General features: G+C 37.5%; 2 protein-coding genes across 5 annotated transcripts in view; both read right to left on the minus strand.

Annotated features, from left to right (window-relative positions):
- LOC125920897 (complement C5-like) overlaps window positions 1–16,048 on the minus strand; it is a 57,073-nt gene that overhangs the window by 25,768 nt on the left and 15,257 nt on the right. For 3 of the 4 annotated variants that reach the window (XM_049628115.1, XM_049628104.1, XM_049628110.1), the window contains exons 3-11: window positions 13,578–13,740; window positions 11,921–11,991; window positions 10,348–10,439; window positions 8,642–8,724; window positions 3,732–3,834; window positions 2,689–2,803; window positions 2,036–2,162; window positions 1,139–1,254; window positions 511–696 (exon numbers count right to left, since the gene is read on the minus strand). In XM_049628115.1, coding sequence (XP_049484072.1) covers window positions 511–696; window positions 1,139–1,254; window positions 2,036–2,162; window positions 2,689–2,803; window positions 3,732–3,834; window positions 8,642–8,724; window positions 10,348–10,439; window positions 11,921–11,991; window positions 13,578–13,740 — 1,056 coding nt within the window. Of the gene's footprint in view, window positions 1–510; window positions 697–1,138; window positions 1,255–2,035; window positions 2,163–2,688; window positions 2,804–3,731; window positions 3,835–8,641; window positions 8,725–10,347; window positions 10,440–11,920; window positions 11,992–13,577; window positions 13,741–15,545; window positions 15,885–16,048 lie in introns of all 4 variants that reach the window. The other variant, XM_049628120.1, reaches the window with a different exon arrangement.
- LOC125920920 (60S ribosomal protein L6-like) lies at window positions 14,021–14,953 on the minus strand. The gene is given in 1 exon segment (XM_049628128.1): window positions 14,021–14,953. A coding segment is annotated over 1 exon segment (867 nt). The 5' UTR covers window positions 14,921–14,953; the 3' UTR covers window positions 14,021–14,053.

The raw sequence follows: 16,048 nt of genomic DNA on the forward strand, positions 1-16,048 counted from the left end.
CTTAGAGATGGAAGAAAGACAAGAACTAAAAACTATCCAGTGGTCATAGCAAATGGCTGATGGATATCTTTGGTGAGAGCAGTTTCAATGATATGGTGGGGGCAGAAGCCAGATCTCAGCAGCCTGAGGAGGTATGGAACGGGGAGAAGAATGTAGGTTGTTCTTTAGCAGAATTAGCATGGGAACTGAGGGAGAGATGATAGCTGGAAATACTGGACAAGAGAAGACTGTATTCTTGTATCCTCCTGGCAATTCTTTTTCTAAATTTTCTAGATTTTAGTAGTATTTTGTTTAGCATAAGAAAAAATTATTTCCTAATTACAAAATTGACAGATTCACACCCTTTATGGAATGTTCAGTACACTACATGTTATTGCCTGTGCCTATAAGTCAAATGTCTGAGTTGTTCACTAGATTTATGCATACAATCTCACGTATCTTTCCTGTGTACTCACTATGACACAGACTGAAGCGACATTTGAAAATACAACAAATGAGAATTCAGCTCACATTAAACTCCAGCGTTGTCACATCAGAGGGAATGTTAACCACAAATGAAGCTACTCCATCATTGTAATTTGTTGTGCTTTTTATTGGATCCAGTTCTCTCTTCTCCTGAGTTTTACCAACTGTTTTTGCTTTCAAGATTACCGCAATCCCTCCTACGAAATGGGTAGAGGCATCCTTCACCTGTACCTGTTGACCAAATCCATTTCATTGGTTGACATTGATTCTTTACGAAAAGAAAACCCCCAAAATAATCCCCTCCTTCAGTCCCAAGCACAAACTTTGTAGGATTTAATTCAGCAAATGTGGTTCTCTTAAGGTCATGTTTTAACCACTCCAGGCATATATGATATGAATTACATTCAATCAGTGTACAGTTATTGAACATTTAATAAGAACAGAGCACATCTCCATGTGCCCCATAAGCCATGGGTTGGAAGAAATTATTACCATGTCTGGATCAAGACCATTGTTTTCCTCACAGCATTCGTCATTGCCTTGTCTATTCCTCACCCTCTATTCATGTGTCTGTACTGAAGGTCACAGAGAAGCAAGATCTATCAGACATCCTTTTCCTCTGTCCTCCCACAGACCATAAAATCCACCATATTAGATTTTCTAATCATCTAACCTTGATGCAGTATTGAATTCCAGGCTTCAGGAAAAGAGGAGTAGCAACCAAATCCAGTGTGTAAGGTAAGAGGACGTATTTGATATCAGTCATTTTGGTTTCTTGGAAGAATGTACCTAAGGTAATAAAATGTGTCACTTAGAATTTGGCAAGTTCTACATTGTAGTACATAGACCTGCACGGGTACCCACTCCATCCCTCTGCATTTCTTTATTTGGATAAGGACAAGCTATCCATTCATTCCTTGGTCATTTCACACACAGTTATTAACCCAAGTCTCGATGATTGTTATGGTCGCCCTAGAAGAACCTGGCCACTCCATGACCAGTAAAGCACAGTTTGCAGGAGGTTGGGAAGACGCCCATTCACCAGTTTCAGATACAGTGTTCTCCTGTTCCAGACCACTTGTCAGATTATTTATCCCATTTTTAACTTAAAAATAACTGAGCAGGCCTCATGCCCTCAAGGAGTCAATAATCCTGTTAGAAGAGGCACTCACATGTAAAGTGGATGGTTCTCATTTCCAAGGCAACATCCAAACAAATACCAGGTAGTATGGTATAAGATATGTGTAAAATGTTTAATAATAGGTAAGCAAGCACACAAATGACTCAGGGATGCTTTCATAATGTGAATAATTGTTGCAAGTAAAATTTTCTGGTACCATCATTCTATTCTTTTTAAAACATAAAAGTCTATCCTTAGCATGTGGGAGTAGGGCGTCATCACTTTCATGAGCATTTCCCTTGCACAGAGCTGGTGGACATGTATTTTGGTGGAGCTCATCTGGCAAAGGCACTTCCCCAAAATGCACCAATAATAAGCTGCAGATTTCTATTCAAACTTTGTAACAAGAACTGTGAGAAATGAATTTGATAGATTAATTTAAGAACTCACCTGTACTTTCTTGTACTTCCACAAAAATATTAAGATACTTGTTATTTAAATCTTCTAGACTTTTATATGACAGTTTCTTAATTGCCCTTGAAGTATTAAAATTAATTTGTGCAACTCCATCAATCAGCTGATTTTTTAAGGGGAACAAAAAGGTAGAAGTTATAATATTAGAGAAGAATTCATTGAGAGGGAATAACAAATTCTGCTTTTACCAGCCTGCAAAATCTTCACCTGACAATGACACTGTAGTTACAACTTGTGGTAATACAAAGTATAAGCTTGATTCTGTACTTATAACTGATTAATATTCAGGTCATTTCTTTCAAGCCTGAAGCTTCAGGTCATATTGCAGGATCAGAGATGGAACATCTCTGATTTGACATCACGTCTCATCCTATTCAGAATCTGAGGCTAGAATTTGGGTATTACTGTCTATCTGATGGAACCTTCTCTAGATTGAAGACAAATATCTCGGTAGCTTATCTGCTTTCACCAGTGGAACTTCTCAAAGCCCGAAGTTCTATTGGTTTTGTTTTGTTCCCTTCTGTTTAATTCCGTGGACTCTTGAGGGTGAAAGCCCACTTTCAGTCTCCATGTGCTGGTGAACTGCCTCAGTTCTCCATGACTGTGAAGGTAGCTCAATCTCTCTTTACCTCTGTCTTCTGTGTTGCTTCATGCATCATTTCTTTTCCACTCCCATGTAAATCTTCTCTTATCCCAAAAAAGACAGAAACTTTAGCCTCTGTTACATTCTCATTATAAGAATATCTGTCAAAATGGAATATAATTAATTGCTTTTTGATAAAGCAGTTATAGTAATGACATACAGATAAAATGCGAAATTTGCTTTGTACTCTTGAACTGTGTACACAGTAGTACATCTCATTGTTACACTCTGCAGGTGCAGGGGAAAGTAAGTGTTTTTATTTCTATTGACAGATGATGAAATTGGTTCCCAGGGGGATAAAACAAACTTGCTCAACTTCCCACGGTTTTAAATTCACAGCAAGTTCATGGAGAAGTGAGCTTAGGACCTAGGTCTCTTTGTAAAGAGCCACCCTTCTTCCATGACTGTGGCATGGTGTGGCAACAACAGGGAGCCACTCCCCAGTGCTCCTTTTAGCCAAAGGGGCAATATCACATCCAACCTGGAGACGTGTCATTTTCAGTTTAGCCCAATATTTGCCTTTGAGTCCATGAAAAACACAAACTTTCCCTATTTAAATATAAAACAGGCAAGTCTGTGTTCTCATTAGCTCATCTGCCAAGTATGACTTCTGAGCATTTTCAATCTGTTCTAGAACTGCTTTTGATAATTAAGTTGTATGATCAATTAATATTAATGAGGTCATGAATATAAAGAACTGAATGGTTTTTATATCATATTTTTAATACCTAACCAGTTATAGTCATCCGAATAGTCACCATGACTTCAATCTTTAGGGTTCTTTGCTTACAAGACTGTAGAATAACTACAAGACTGAACTCAGCCAATATACTTCAGGCAATTCTCCTTGAATCCACTTCCCACAGCTATTAGATATTATTAATCACAGTATTTTTTACATTGAACCTCAAAGTCTTTTTCAACATAGGACCTCAGGCAAGCACTACTAATCAGTCAATTTTGACTCTTGAAATTAAAGCTGTTTCACATTCAGGGGCTACATTAATCTGAAAATAGTTATTTTCTTACCTAGCTTTTATAGTAATCTTGAAGTCCTCAAAATTTTTATGGCTAATGAAGTAATTTTCTGGTTCTACTAAGATAAAGAAGTGTGGTTTCACTGAATGTAAATCTAGGCAAAAAAAAAAAAAGATATACAGTTTAAACTATGTTTCAAACAAGAAACTTTTCGGTACAATGGGACTTAACAGTATCAGTCACACAGCCATCCTTCTTTATGACAATCATCAAGCTTCTGAAGCTTCTTTATACTCAAATCAGGGATCAATCTCATCTTTCTGCTCTAGCAGTGATGCCCTTATTAAAGCACATGTGTTGCTATCAAAGTATGAGCTCCATGAAGACAAGCCCTGATCTTGTTAACCTGTATAAACCTTTGCCCCAAGTGCCTTTCATATAGGGTTTGATAAATGTTTATTAAATTGGAAATTCTTTGCTCCTTTAGCATCTAGCGTTTGACTCTTCTTTTCCATTCAGTGTCCAAAATGTAAGTGTAAATCTTCAACTCTCAGGAAAGGCATCTTCTAGTTATTAGCTTTAGAAAATAACTTTCTTACAAAAATGAGAATTAGAACAAAGGGAAGTTTTAGACTGTGCAGCTCTTTGAGGCTATAACTCACAAAGAATCCTTTTTGACTGCTTACAGGACTATATCTTTCACTTCTGCCCATTCAAGGAGTAACGTTAGGTTTCACAATCCTACTTATGCACTGCTCTGCAGACTGCTTAACCCAAAAGGAGAAGCTGCCTTTCAGAGACAAGGGAGACTTGGCTCCATGGTGACCAGGACAAATTGGGAGGGGCTGGCTGCAGAAGGGCAAAGCAAGTGTCTCACGTTCTGCCTGCCCTTTTTTTTTTGTTGTTGTTGTTAATTTACTTTGAGAGAGAGTGAGAGAGTATGCATGAGCAGGAGAAGCTCAGAGAGAGAAGGAGAAAGAATCGCAAGCAGCATGGAGTCTGACACAGGGCTGGAACACACAAACCATGAGATCATGACCTGAGCCAAGATCAAGAGTGGGAAGGTCAACCAACTGACCCACCCAGGCTCCCACTGGCTGCTTTTTTGTGTCAGAGAAAAATGCCCTCTGGTAGTGAAAAGATAGAGCAAGGACTTGGTAAATATGAACAGCGTCTAAGAGTGTCAACAAAGGAATTTTAAAGTTCAGTTTAATTGCTTCAGAGGATATTCTGTTGCTGTGGTTTTAGCATGTTTAATAATTCAAATTTTTACATGGGATTGCTCTTCTCTCCTAATTATAAATACCTTTCTGTCTCCTCATCAACCTGGTAAGCAGAGAACATGGTTTAAGTAGTTGAGTAAGAAATTTATAGTCAATGAAACCAAGAGTTGTTTTTTTGAAAAAATAAACAAAATTGATAAACCTCTAGCCAGGCTTCTCAAAAAGAAAAGGGAGATGACCCAAATAGATAAAATCATGAATGAAAATGGAATTATTACAACCAATCCCTCAGAAATATAAGCAATTATCAGGGAATACTATGAAAAATTATATGCCAACAAACTGGACAACCTGGAAGAAATGGACAAATTCCTAAACACCCACACACTTCAGAAACTCAAACAGAAAGAAATAGAAAGCTTGAACAGACCCATAACTAGTGAAGAAATTGAATCGGTTATCAAAAATCTCCCAACAAATAAGAGTCCAGGACCAGATGGCTTCCCAGGGGAATTCTACCAGACATTTAAGGCAGAGATAATACCTATCCTTCTCAAGCTATTCCAAAAAATAGAAAGGGAAGGAAAACTTCCAGACTCATTCTGTGAAGCCAGCATTACTTTGATTCCTAAACCAGACAGAGACCCAGTAAAGAAAGAGAACTACAGGCCAATATCCCTGATGAATATGGATGTAAAAATTTTCAATAAGATACTAGCAAATTGAATTCAACAGCATATAAAAAGAATTATTCACCATGATCAAGTGGGATTCATTCCTGGGCTGCAAAGCTGGTTCAACATTCGCAAATCAATGTGATACATCACATTAATAAAAGAAAAGATAAGAACCATATGATCCTGTAATCGATGCAGAAAAAGCATTTGACAAAATTCAGCATCATTGCTTAATAAAAACCCTCGAGAAAGTCGGGATAGAAAGAACATACTTAAACATCATAAAAGCCATTTATGAAAAGCCCACAGCTAATATCATCCTCAATGGGGAAAAACTGAGAGCTTTCTCCCTGAAATCAGGAACACAACAGGGATGTCCACTCTCACCTCTGTTGTTTAACATAGTGTTGGAAGTTCTAGCATCAGCAATCAGACAACAAAAGGAAATCAAAGGCATCAAAATTGGCAAAGATGAAATTAAGCTTTCACTTTTTGCAGATGACATGATATTATACATGGAAAATCCGATAGACTCCACCAAAAGTCTGCTAGAACTGATACATGAATTTAGCAAAGTCGCAGGATACAAAATCAATGTACAGAAATCAGTTGCATTCTTATACACTAATAATGAAGAAACAGAAAGACAAATAAAGAAACTGATCCCATTCACAATTGCACCAAGAAGTATAAAATACCTAGGAATAAACCTAACCAAAGATGTAAAAGATCTGTATGCTGAAAACTATAGAAAGCTTATGAAGGAAATTGAAGAAGATATAAAGAAACGGAAAAACATTCCGTGCTCGTGGATTGGAAGAATAAATACTGTTAAAATGTCAATATTACCCAAAGTGATCTACACATTCAATGCAATCCCAATCAAAATTGCACCAGCATTCTTCTCGAAGCTAGAACAAGCAATTCTAAAATTTGTATGGAACCACAAAAGGCCCTGAATAGCCAAAGTAATTTTGAAGAAGACCAAAGCAGGAGGTATCCCAATCCCAGACTTTAGCCTCTACTACAAAGCTGTAATCATCAAGACAGCATGGTATTGGCACAAAAACAGACACATAGACCAATGGAATAGAACAGAAACCCCAGAGCTAGACCCACAAAAATATGGCCAACTAATCTTTGACAAAGCAGGAAAGAATATCCAGTGGAAAAAAAGTCTCTTTAACAAATGGTGCTGGGAGAACTGGACAGCAACATGCAGAAAGATGAAACTAGACCACTTTCTTACACCATTCACAAAAACAAACTCAAAATGGATAAAGGACCTGAGTGTGAGACAGGAAACCATCAAAACCCTAGAGGAGAAAGCAGGGAAAAACCTCTCTGGCCTCAGCCGCAGCAACTTCTTACTTGACACATCCCCAAAGGCAAGGGAATTAAAAGAAAAATGAACTATTGGGACCTCATGAAGATAAAAAGCTTCTGCCCTGCAAAGGAAACAATCAACAAAATTAAAAGGCAACCAACGGAATGGGAAAAGATATTTGCAAATGACATATCGGACAAAGGGCTAGTATCCAAAATCTATAAAGAGCTCACCAAACTCCACACCCAAAAGACAAATAATCTAGTGAAGAAATGGGCAGAAAACGTGAATAGGCACTTCTCTAAAGAAGACATCCAGATGGCCAACAGGCACATGAAAAGATGCTCAACGTTGCTCCTCATCAGGGAAATACAAATCAAAACCACACTCAGATATCGCCTCACGCCAGTCAGAGTGGCTAAAATGAACAAATCAGGAGACTATAGATGCTGGAGAGGATGTGGAGAAACGGGAACCTTCTTGCACCGTTAATGGGAATGCAAACTTGTGCAGCCGTTCTGGAAAACAGTGTGGAGGTTCCTCAAAAAATTAAAAATAGACCTACCCCAGCAATAACACTGCTAGGAATTAACCAAGGGATACAGGAGTACTGATGCATAGGGGCACTTGTACCCCAATGTTTATAGCAGCACTCTCAACAATAGCTAAATTATGGAAAGAGCCTAAGTGTCCATTAACTGATGAATGGATAAAGAAATTGTGGTTTATATACACAATGGAATACTACATGGCAATGAGAAAGAACAAAATATGGCCTTTTGTAGCAACGTGGATGGAACTGGAGAGTGTTACGTTAAGTGAAATAAGTCATACAGAGAAGGACAGATTCCATATGTTTTCACTCCTATGTGGATCCTGAGAAACTTAACAGAAGACCATGGGGGAGGGGAAGGAAAAAAAATGGTTAGAGAGGGAGGGAGCCAAAACATAAGAGACTCCTAAATACTGAGAACAAACTGAGGGTTTATGGAGGGTGGGAGGGAGGAGTGGGTGGGTGATGGGTATTGAGGAGGGCACCTGTTGGGATGAGTGAGCACTGGGTGTTGTATGGAAACCAATTTGACAATAAATTTCATATTTAAAAAAAAAAGGAAATTTACATAAGAGCATACAAATTAATAATCTAGCCCCTATGAGAAATGAACAGAAGGAATTATTAATAAGTTAGTTATTAGTACAATTAATATTTCCAAAGTAAGTTATACTTTATTTTTTTTCTAAACATTGTAATTTTCCAAACACAGCATTGATTTTTACAGCTGATGGGAAGGAGCACTGGCTAAGTCGGAGGTGCCATTCTCCTTGTCGGCCTGGACAAAGTGGTTGTGAAACCTAGACCAGTCTTCCCATTTCTCTGGGCCTGACCCTCCTCACCCGGCCTCATTTTCAGACAAGGGGGTCAGACTAGATGATCCTTAAGAGTGTCAGAGAACCATGGTTCTTGCAAGAACATTATCTAATCCTACTTCCTTACAGGACTTGATTCTCTGCAGAATAACGACGAGGGAACAAGGTTCAGAGCGTTCAGTGACCGAATTGAGGTGAGCCAGACTAAGAGCCCCAGGTCTTTGGTCTTCTGTCCCCCAGTCCACTTCTGTCTACCACTCCTCACTGCCCTGTATTTATTCTTTAATGAGTCTTTAGTCTATGAAATTATTGAGAACAGTTTTCAAAAATACACATTGGAAATCTCAGTAACTTATGAGAAATTACCATGGCTTTTAACTTCAAACATTGCAACTGCTGTTGTTGTGAAGTCCTCTTTGTATTTAGCTTTAATTGTCCATGAACCGTATCTGTGAAAGAAATACATTTAAAACTTTAAGTATCACCAAGTAATGTATCTCTAACTCATCCAATGACTGTAGGTAACATTCAAATGAGCACTTAGTATAGGCCAAGCACTGTTTTAAGAGCTTTACATGTATTAACTCATTCAATCCTCAAAAAATACCATAGAACAAGTTATATTATTATCCCCATTTTATCATCAGAGAAATGAGGCTCACAGAGGTGAAGTAACTTACTCAGGGACACAGAGGTAGTAGGTGGTGGGACTGGGATTCAAACTTTGTTACTCTGGCTCCAAAACCCTTGACCACAACTTCATGTTTAGACGACCCTGACAGCAGTTTCAGATTTATGCACCACCTAATTAATAGACTATTTTTGAAAGATGTTTTAAAATTATAAACAAAAATATGCATTTTGGGTGGAGTTGTAAATATACTGAAATTTATTTTCATATTACTGACTCACTCTCTAGTATATCATAGTATTTAGCTAGAAAATGTTTTTCATTTAAAGGCATTGTTTTTTCATTTGATGAACCAAGCTTAAAGTTTAAACATATTAATACATGTTACACTATATAACATGCCAGAAAGTCAAGGGTACATTTCTAGGACCATTTGATCAGGTGAAACTTACCAAAATGGTACAAATATATAGTTTTGAAAATTTTACAACTGAGGCCAGAGAGAAATTCCTTTTAGAGGGACAGTGTGGTAGAAGGAAAGAGTACAGAAGAACCTGGCCAGAGAGATCTGGGTTCCCATTTCAGGTCCACCATTTAAAGTCGGGTGGTTTTGAACAGGCCTAAACATTTATCTGAGCCTTAATTTCTTTATCTTGAAAATGGCAATAAGAAAGAACTTAGCAGAGTGCTTGGTACACAGTAGAGGATCCATAAATGTCAGTTCTTTTACTGCAGTAAAATACCGCTTTGAGGTGTTACATTTTCAAGACATTATGCAATGTAACTCTCAAATTGGATCTCAAAATATCTTCCAAGTTCTGGGAATAAATGTCAGAGAAAATTCCAAATCTACTATAGAATATTAAACACATGTTAGCGGACATCTTCCTTTTGTACATTTTTTTTCTTTCTTCTATTGTACTCTCGGCATTTAGGGGGTAGGGTCTGTCTCCCACAGTGTCTACTGCCTGGACTTTGTTGTAAAAGGTGCTCACTGAACTGAATACAGCAGACTAGCTTGGTGCTTACAGCTGGCATTATTACATCAGGCCCCCTGCCTCAATGCACAAGAGCCCAAGCAGGCTCCACCTTCCTTTCTGTTGGAAGGATACTCAATAGGGCCTGATAAGGATAGCCAGAACAAATCTTTGTGTACATCAGCACCTTTCAGTCACACATAAATGGTTCCACAGACTGTTCAATTACCCCAGACACCTCCACTGCTTTTAAGAGAAACAACTTTACCCCAAAATAAGTTAAAATACTTAGGATTTCATGAAAATTCACTTGTTTTTAAACACATTGCCCTTCACTTTCATGTAAGAAGAGACCAAGAAATAAAACACCTTCTCTTGTGTCTGTACATAGTGGTCTCAGCAACTACACAGATCAGTTATTCAATAAAAAAAAACCCATTATCTGCATAAAATAAAATAAATACTTAGGATTAAATGGAATCTTGAAGTCAGGAAAAGTGATAATTCCAGTATAATTTTTTTCTCCTACCATGGCAACTTCTGACCCTGCTGGATCCTTTGAGTGAAAAGAAAAGCAAGTTTTATTTTTTAAAACAACTATAAGTACCGAAGTTACACATAAACATGACATGCGGTTGACAGTCTTATAGAAATATTCAGTAAATGCTAAGGAACTTTGTTGAAATTAAGCACATGCAATGTTGGCCTGGCATTGAGGTGATGACACCTGGTCAGGCTTGTTAAGAAAGACTAACTTCTAAGGCACAAAAAACATATTTTGAACAGGTGTGTAAGTAGTATAGTAAATATTTAAGATACATTAAGCAACTCCCAGCAAGGCTTTTTTCCACCACCCTTCTTCCTGAACAGGACTTGTGGATAATCTTCAAACACTATTTTCATAATGTTGTGCCATGCGCACAAGGCTTCTTTGGCTCCATGTTTCTTCAAGATCAAACCTGAACACGTCAGGGCATGCCAAAGCAGCAGCCTCTACCTGTTCAATGTCTTACCTCCAGGGGGACCTCTGACAAGAGAATGATGGGATTTGTGAAGAATCTCAACAGGTTCACTTGAGTCTGTCTGTCCCCCCGCAAGTCCCCACATGTAAAATAATGCTTCATTGTGGTCACTGTCTCTCCCTAAAGTGTTTCTGGGTCAGTCTGCTGTGGCCAAGCCACTGTCGTGGTCATCTCCACATTGTGCTTCTTCCTGGCTCCATGACATCTGAGACACCATCCCACTTCTATCAAACTCTCTCCATGGTTTCCATTAAAACCAGCGCAGGACCAGGCTTTGTCCCTTCAGAAGTCCCTCTAGAATAATTTAGTAATCGTCTCTAGCTTTGCCTCCTGTTCAAGCTGGCCTGTTATTGACAATACATTATCCTTTACTTGGTTTACCATATTATGTATGCTTGTCAGGTTGGCTAAACTCAAATATCCACAGAAAGACACATCCCATAATCCCCCAAACAAATCAAGAGAGCTAAGTGCTAAGGTTCTGGAGACAGACAGACCTGGGTTTGAATCCTGATTCAACTCATTAGTATCAGTATGATCTCAGTGGTTACTTAACTTCTTTAACCCTCAGCCTTTTCTTCCATAAAAAGGAAATGATTATGTTGATTGCATAAGACTGTTGTAATGATATACTGCATGCCATGCACATCTCAAGGTACCACAATTTATACTTCTAGAACCCTCACTACATCTGCCCATGCTTCTTCACAGATGGCAAGAGGATACAAACTAATTAACTACATCCACTTTGGAGATGGAGTCACTAAAGGGTGTTTTTTAATGGGGCCATATAAAATATATTTCACTATTTAATTTATACACAAAAATTAGCAATCAGGATAAAAGAAGCATAAGATTACCAGGTTGCACCCACAACAGGTGCTAAATAAATGCCTGCCTCTATACAATACTGAATAAATTAATGCCACATTTGACTTGTGTTATAGTAAGGAAAACTATTCATATAATGAAAATGCCAAGGTTAAAATTTGATTTAAATTAAAGGCATACTCACTATAAAAGTTATGGTAACTTCTCTTTGTGATGGCTTTAGGTCTTCGTCCAATGAATAAATTCTAACTTTTACTACAAGAAAAAAAAATTGTCATTATTAGAAACTCTGTTCAACTCTTAAATGCTCTGACAATATCATTAATAACCCTATAACATGAGGGTCATGAAATCTAGATTAAAATTTAGAAACCCCAAACATAAAATCCTAGTTTAAAGGAAAAGATGAATTAGGGGTGTCTGGTTGGCTTAGTCAGTAGAATCACGTGGTTCTTCATCTCAGGGTCGTGAATTCAATTCAAGTCCCACTTTGGGCATAGAGCTTACTAAAAAAAAAAAAAAAAAAAAAAAAAGGGAAAAGATGAGTTAGAATATTGGATGTGAACTTTAAAGTGAAAAAATAAAAAAATGTTCTTTTACCAAAAATTTCCTGAATGGGTTCTTTTAAATATTCCTCTTTATGTACTTAAGATATGATTCAACTTACTGAGTATTTTCACTCAAACTTTTTTATTTCTTTTTAGTTTATTTTTATTTATTTTGAGAGACAGAGCAAGCGGGAGAGGGGAAGAGAGAGAGGGAGACAGAATACCAAGCAGGTTCCATGCCGTCAGCACAGAGCCTGATGAGGTGTTCAAATTCACAAACCATGAGATCATGACCTGAACGGAAATCAAGAGTTGGACACTTAACCGACTGAGTCACCCAGGCGCCCCATTAACTTTTTGTATTTTTTAACCACTGATAGATAAGAAAGACTGCAGCTCCCTGGTATCTGAAATTATTATAGAATAGAGGAGGAACATAAGTGGTTATTTGTGTCAACAGACCCAGTGAAGCATTCTCTAGCAGAAAAAATGCAGGCAAGAATCTGCATACCTCAAGGTGTAATGAAGTACCTAAATGCATAGCAGGGGGAGAGTCTCATCTCTCCTTAGACACGCAGTGATTTTTGCAACAGGCTTCCAAGAAACAGCTCTGAGTGTCTAAAGAGCAGTTAATGTGTACTGGCAGGGAGCTTGTACTGTTGCTAAAATTATGGAGGTGACCTCCATCCTCGGTCACCTAATTAGCATCATCACCATCGCCATCATCTTTAATGGCAATTCAGAAAGCACTGCAGCATTCAATATACCCGTTACTTCACCTGCCTTCTCTCCCTTGAGATAATTTCTAAAAGGGAATTTACCGGAAGAAGACTAAAGCTGTTTCGAACAGAAACACGGGAGACAAACATTGCTAGGTGCATTTTGTAATTTGGTTCACAATTTTCTACGTTAATGTGAAATTGAAATTCTATTCGTAAAAGAAGAGGATATTGAGAATAAACATGAGATTGTTTTCAAGTTAAAATTCAGCCTCTTGTATTAAGTTCTATAATACGTCACTTCAAATTAAAAAAAGAATTTAAAAGGAGACTTGGTATCATTCTAAGAAAGGTCTTCCTTACCTCCAAATTATATTCATATTTTGCTGATTCTTTGTTTTTATAATGTAAAATTTAACCTTTAGTTTGTCAACTCTAGTTTTGTGTATGGTATAAATTTGGGAATTAATTCCATTCCCCCCCCCCAAAGATAAAATCCATTGGTCTCAATACCATTAATTAGGTCATCCAACTTTTTTTCCCCCCAGAAATTAAGATTCCCTCTCTATTATACCTGACTCATGTGAATTGTAAACAGATTTGTCTGTCTGAATGAGGATAAATCCATTGTCATAGCGGAGTGGAATTTTTGTTGCTTTTGAAAAATGATCACATACAACTTCTAAATATACATATGAAACTGCATTTGGTCCTCCAGATAAATCTTTTGGTTGTATCTGTTTAAAAACAAAGTTAAAGAAGGAATATTATATAATAATCTTAAGATAACAAAAGCATTTATCTTTTAGGTAGCTATGAAAATGAGTTGAATAATTGTTTATTTGTAACAAAAATTTTGTAAAATAAAACAGCAAATACAGAGGTGTTCCTGAAAAAATGTATTTCAGTTTCTTCTCAAATTTAGTTTGAAACAATTACTTCAAAAAATTATCCAGATTTAATGTCTGTTAAAAATGACAATCACTGAACAAAATTCAATTTTTTTTTTTTTGATGGATCTGTTATTTAATTAGGTTCTTTGTAAGAAATTTAGAACACCAATTTGTGAGGGTAAACTCCATTCGTGAGAGCAAACACAGAGCGGAGGTAGCCCTGAAGCTGAGGAACGGCTTTGATTTTTGGCAGAATTTGCGAGTCCACAGCTTTCTGATCAACCTTGCGCTGCTCTGTAATCTCGTATTTCTCTTTCTCCGTGTCGAAGATCTCACCTTCCTGGTGTCTGGGCTTACGCAGCTTCTTCTTCTTGAAGTAAGCATCAGTGAGGTGTTTGGGGATTTTCACATTGCTGATATCAATTTTGGTGGAGGTGGCAATGACAAATTTCTGGTGTGTTCTACGCAGAGGAACTCGATTAAGGGACAGAGGTCCAGTCACAAGTAGCAAGCCACTGCTCAGTTGCTTCAGGAAAACCACTCTCTTGCCTCTGTGGCGCCCAGTGAGGATGATCAAAATGGTCCCAGGAGTGATGCTAGCTCACAGTTTCCTCACATGCTGACTAAAAGGTTTTTTGCCGTGGCTCAACAGCTTCCGAGGCACATCTTCAGTAGGATAATACCTAGGCATTTTGCGAAGTTTAACCACTCGGGTACCACCATTCTTGTCACCACCAACTGGTTTTGTGACAGTAGCAAGAACCTTCTCCTTCTTTTTCTTTTCAATCCTGGATTTGGCTGCTGAATACTTCCTCTTTTACATGGCCTTTCTTGAATACATAGCCGATCGGGAATATCTGCCAATTCCTCTGACTAGGACAGGGTTTCGGCTGCAGTGGGGCTTCCCCTTCTTTGGCGTTTTAGCCTTGAGGTTACCCTTCTTAACCTTGCCACCAGCATCAGCCTTCTTGGCTTCAGGTTTCTTCTCCTTAGCATCCGGCTTCTCAGCTTTTTCGCCCGCCATCTTGCAAGATGGGAAAGAGAACTCCAAAATTCAATTTTTAATAGAACATATCTATTAAAGGGTGAGGAAAAGGGTTGTGGACATGTCTCTAATTTTCCTTGAACGTTGTTCACAAATCTGTTTGAAAAACTTACTTGATTCAAATCCAAACTGAAAGTACAAAAAGCCTATGATAGGTATATACTTTAGGAGAAAATTAATTTTGTAGAACAAAGAGGTTAAAACGTTGTACATAATTCAGGAAAACAAATGTTCAAATTGTTCTCCGTTCACTTCTTTGAGTTTTTTAGATCAACAGAGTCAAATCTATGTCTATGTTTCTCTTCCTCTTATTTTTTCCCTCTGAATATATAAAATTTAAGTATTTAATTATTTCTTTCTGGTACAGTTTATCCGTGGAGGATACATTACAAGACTAGGTGCCTGAAGCTGTGGATAGTACAAACTCTATAAATATTGTTTTTTCCTATACATAATACCTATGATAAAATTTAGTATATAAATTAGGCACAGTAAGAGGTTACCATAACTAATAATAAAATAGAATTATAACAATGTACTGTAATAAATGTTATACACATGTGGTCTCTTTTTCTCTCAAAATATCTTACTGTACTATACTCACCCTTCTCCTTGTAATGATGTGAGATGATAAAATGCCTATGTGACGGGATGAAGTGAGGTGAATGACGCAAACACATGACATAGTGTTAGACAACTATTGACCTGATGATACATCAGAAGAATGATCATCTGCTTCTGGACACCATGGTTCACCATGGTTAACTCAAACCACAAAAAGTAAAACAGCTGATGGGGGGGGGGGCGCCCACTGTATTTATCTTGAAATTTTTTAAGCAGGTATATGTGGTGGCTGATTTTGTTTTCACCTCATGTCATCAAATCTTTTCATATTAATAACCTTAATCTGCTTCATTCACACTTTTACATTTCTTTACATTGCCTGCAAATCAGAAGCAGATTCTTAACATTTCCCACTTACTTATGTATATAAACATATGACACTTATCTCTTCTCAACTAGTCAATGCACTTAATAGTATGATGTAACACATTTTTATACCTACATGTAAAAAAGGATCAATGTGTGTTTTATAAAGAAACACTT

This window comes from Panthera uncia, chromosome D4, assembly GCF_023721935.1.
Source record: "Panthera uncia isolate 11264 chromosome D4, Puncia_PCG_1.0, whole genome shotgun sequence".
Classification (NCBI taxonomy): Eukaryota; Metazoa; Chordata; class Mammalia; order Carnivora; family Felidae; genus Panthera; species Panthera uncia.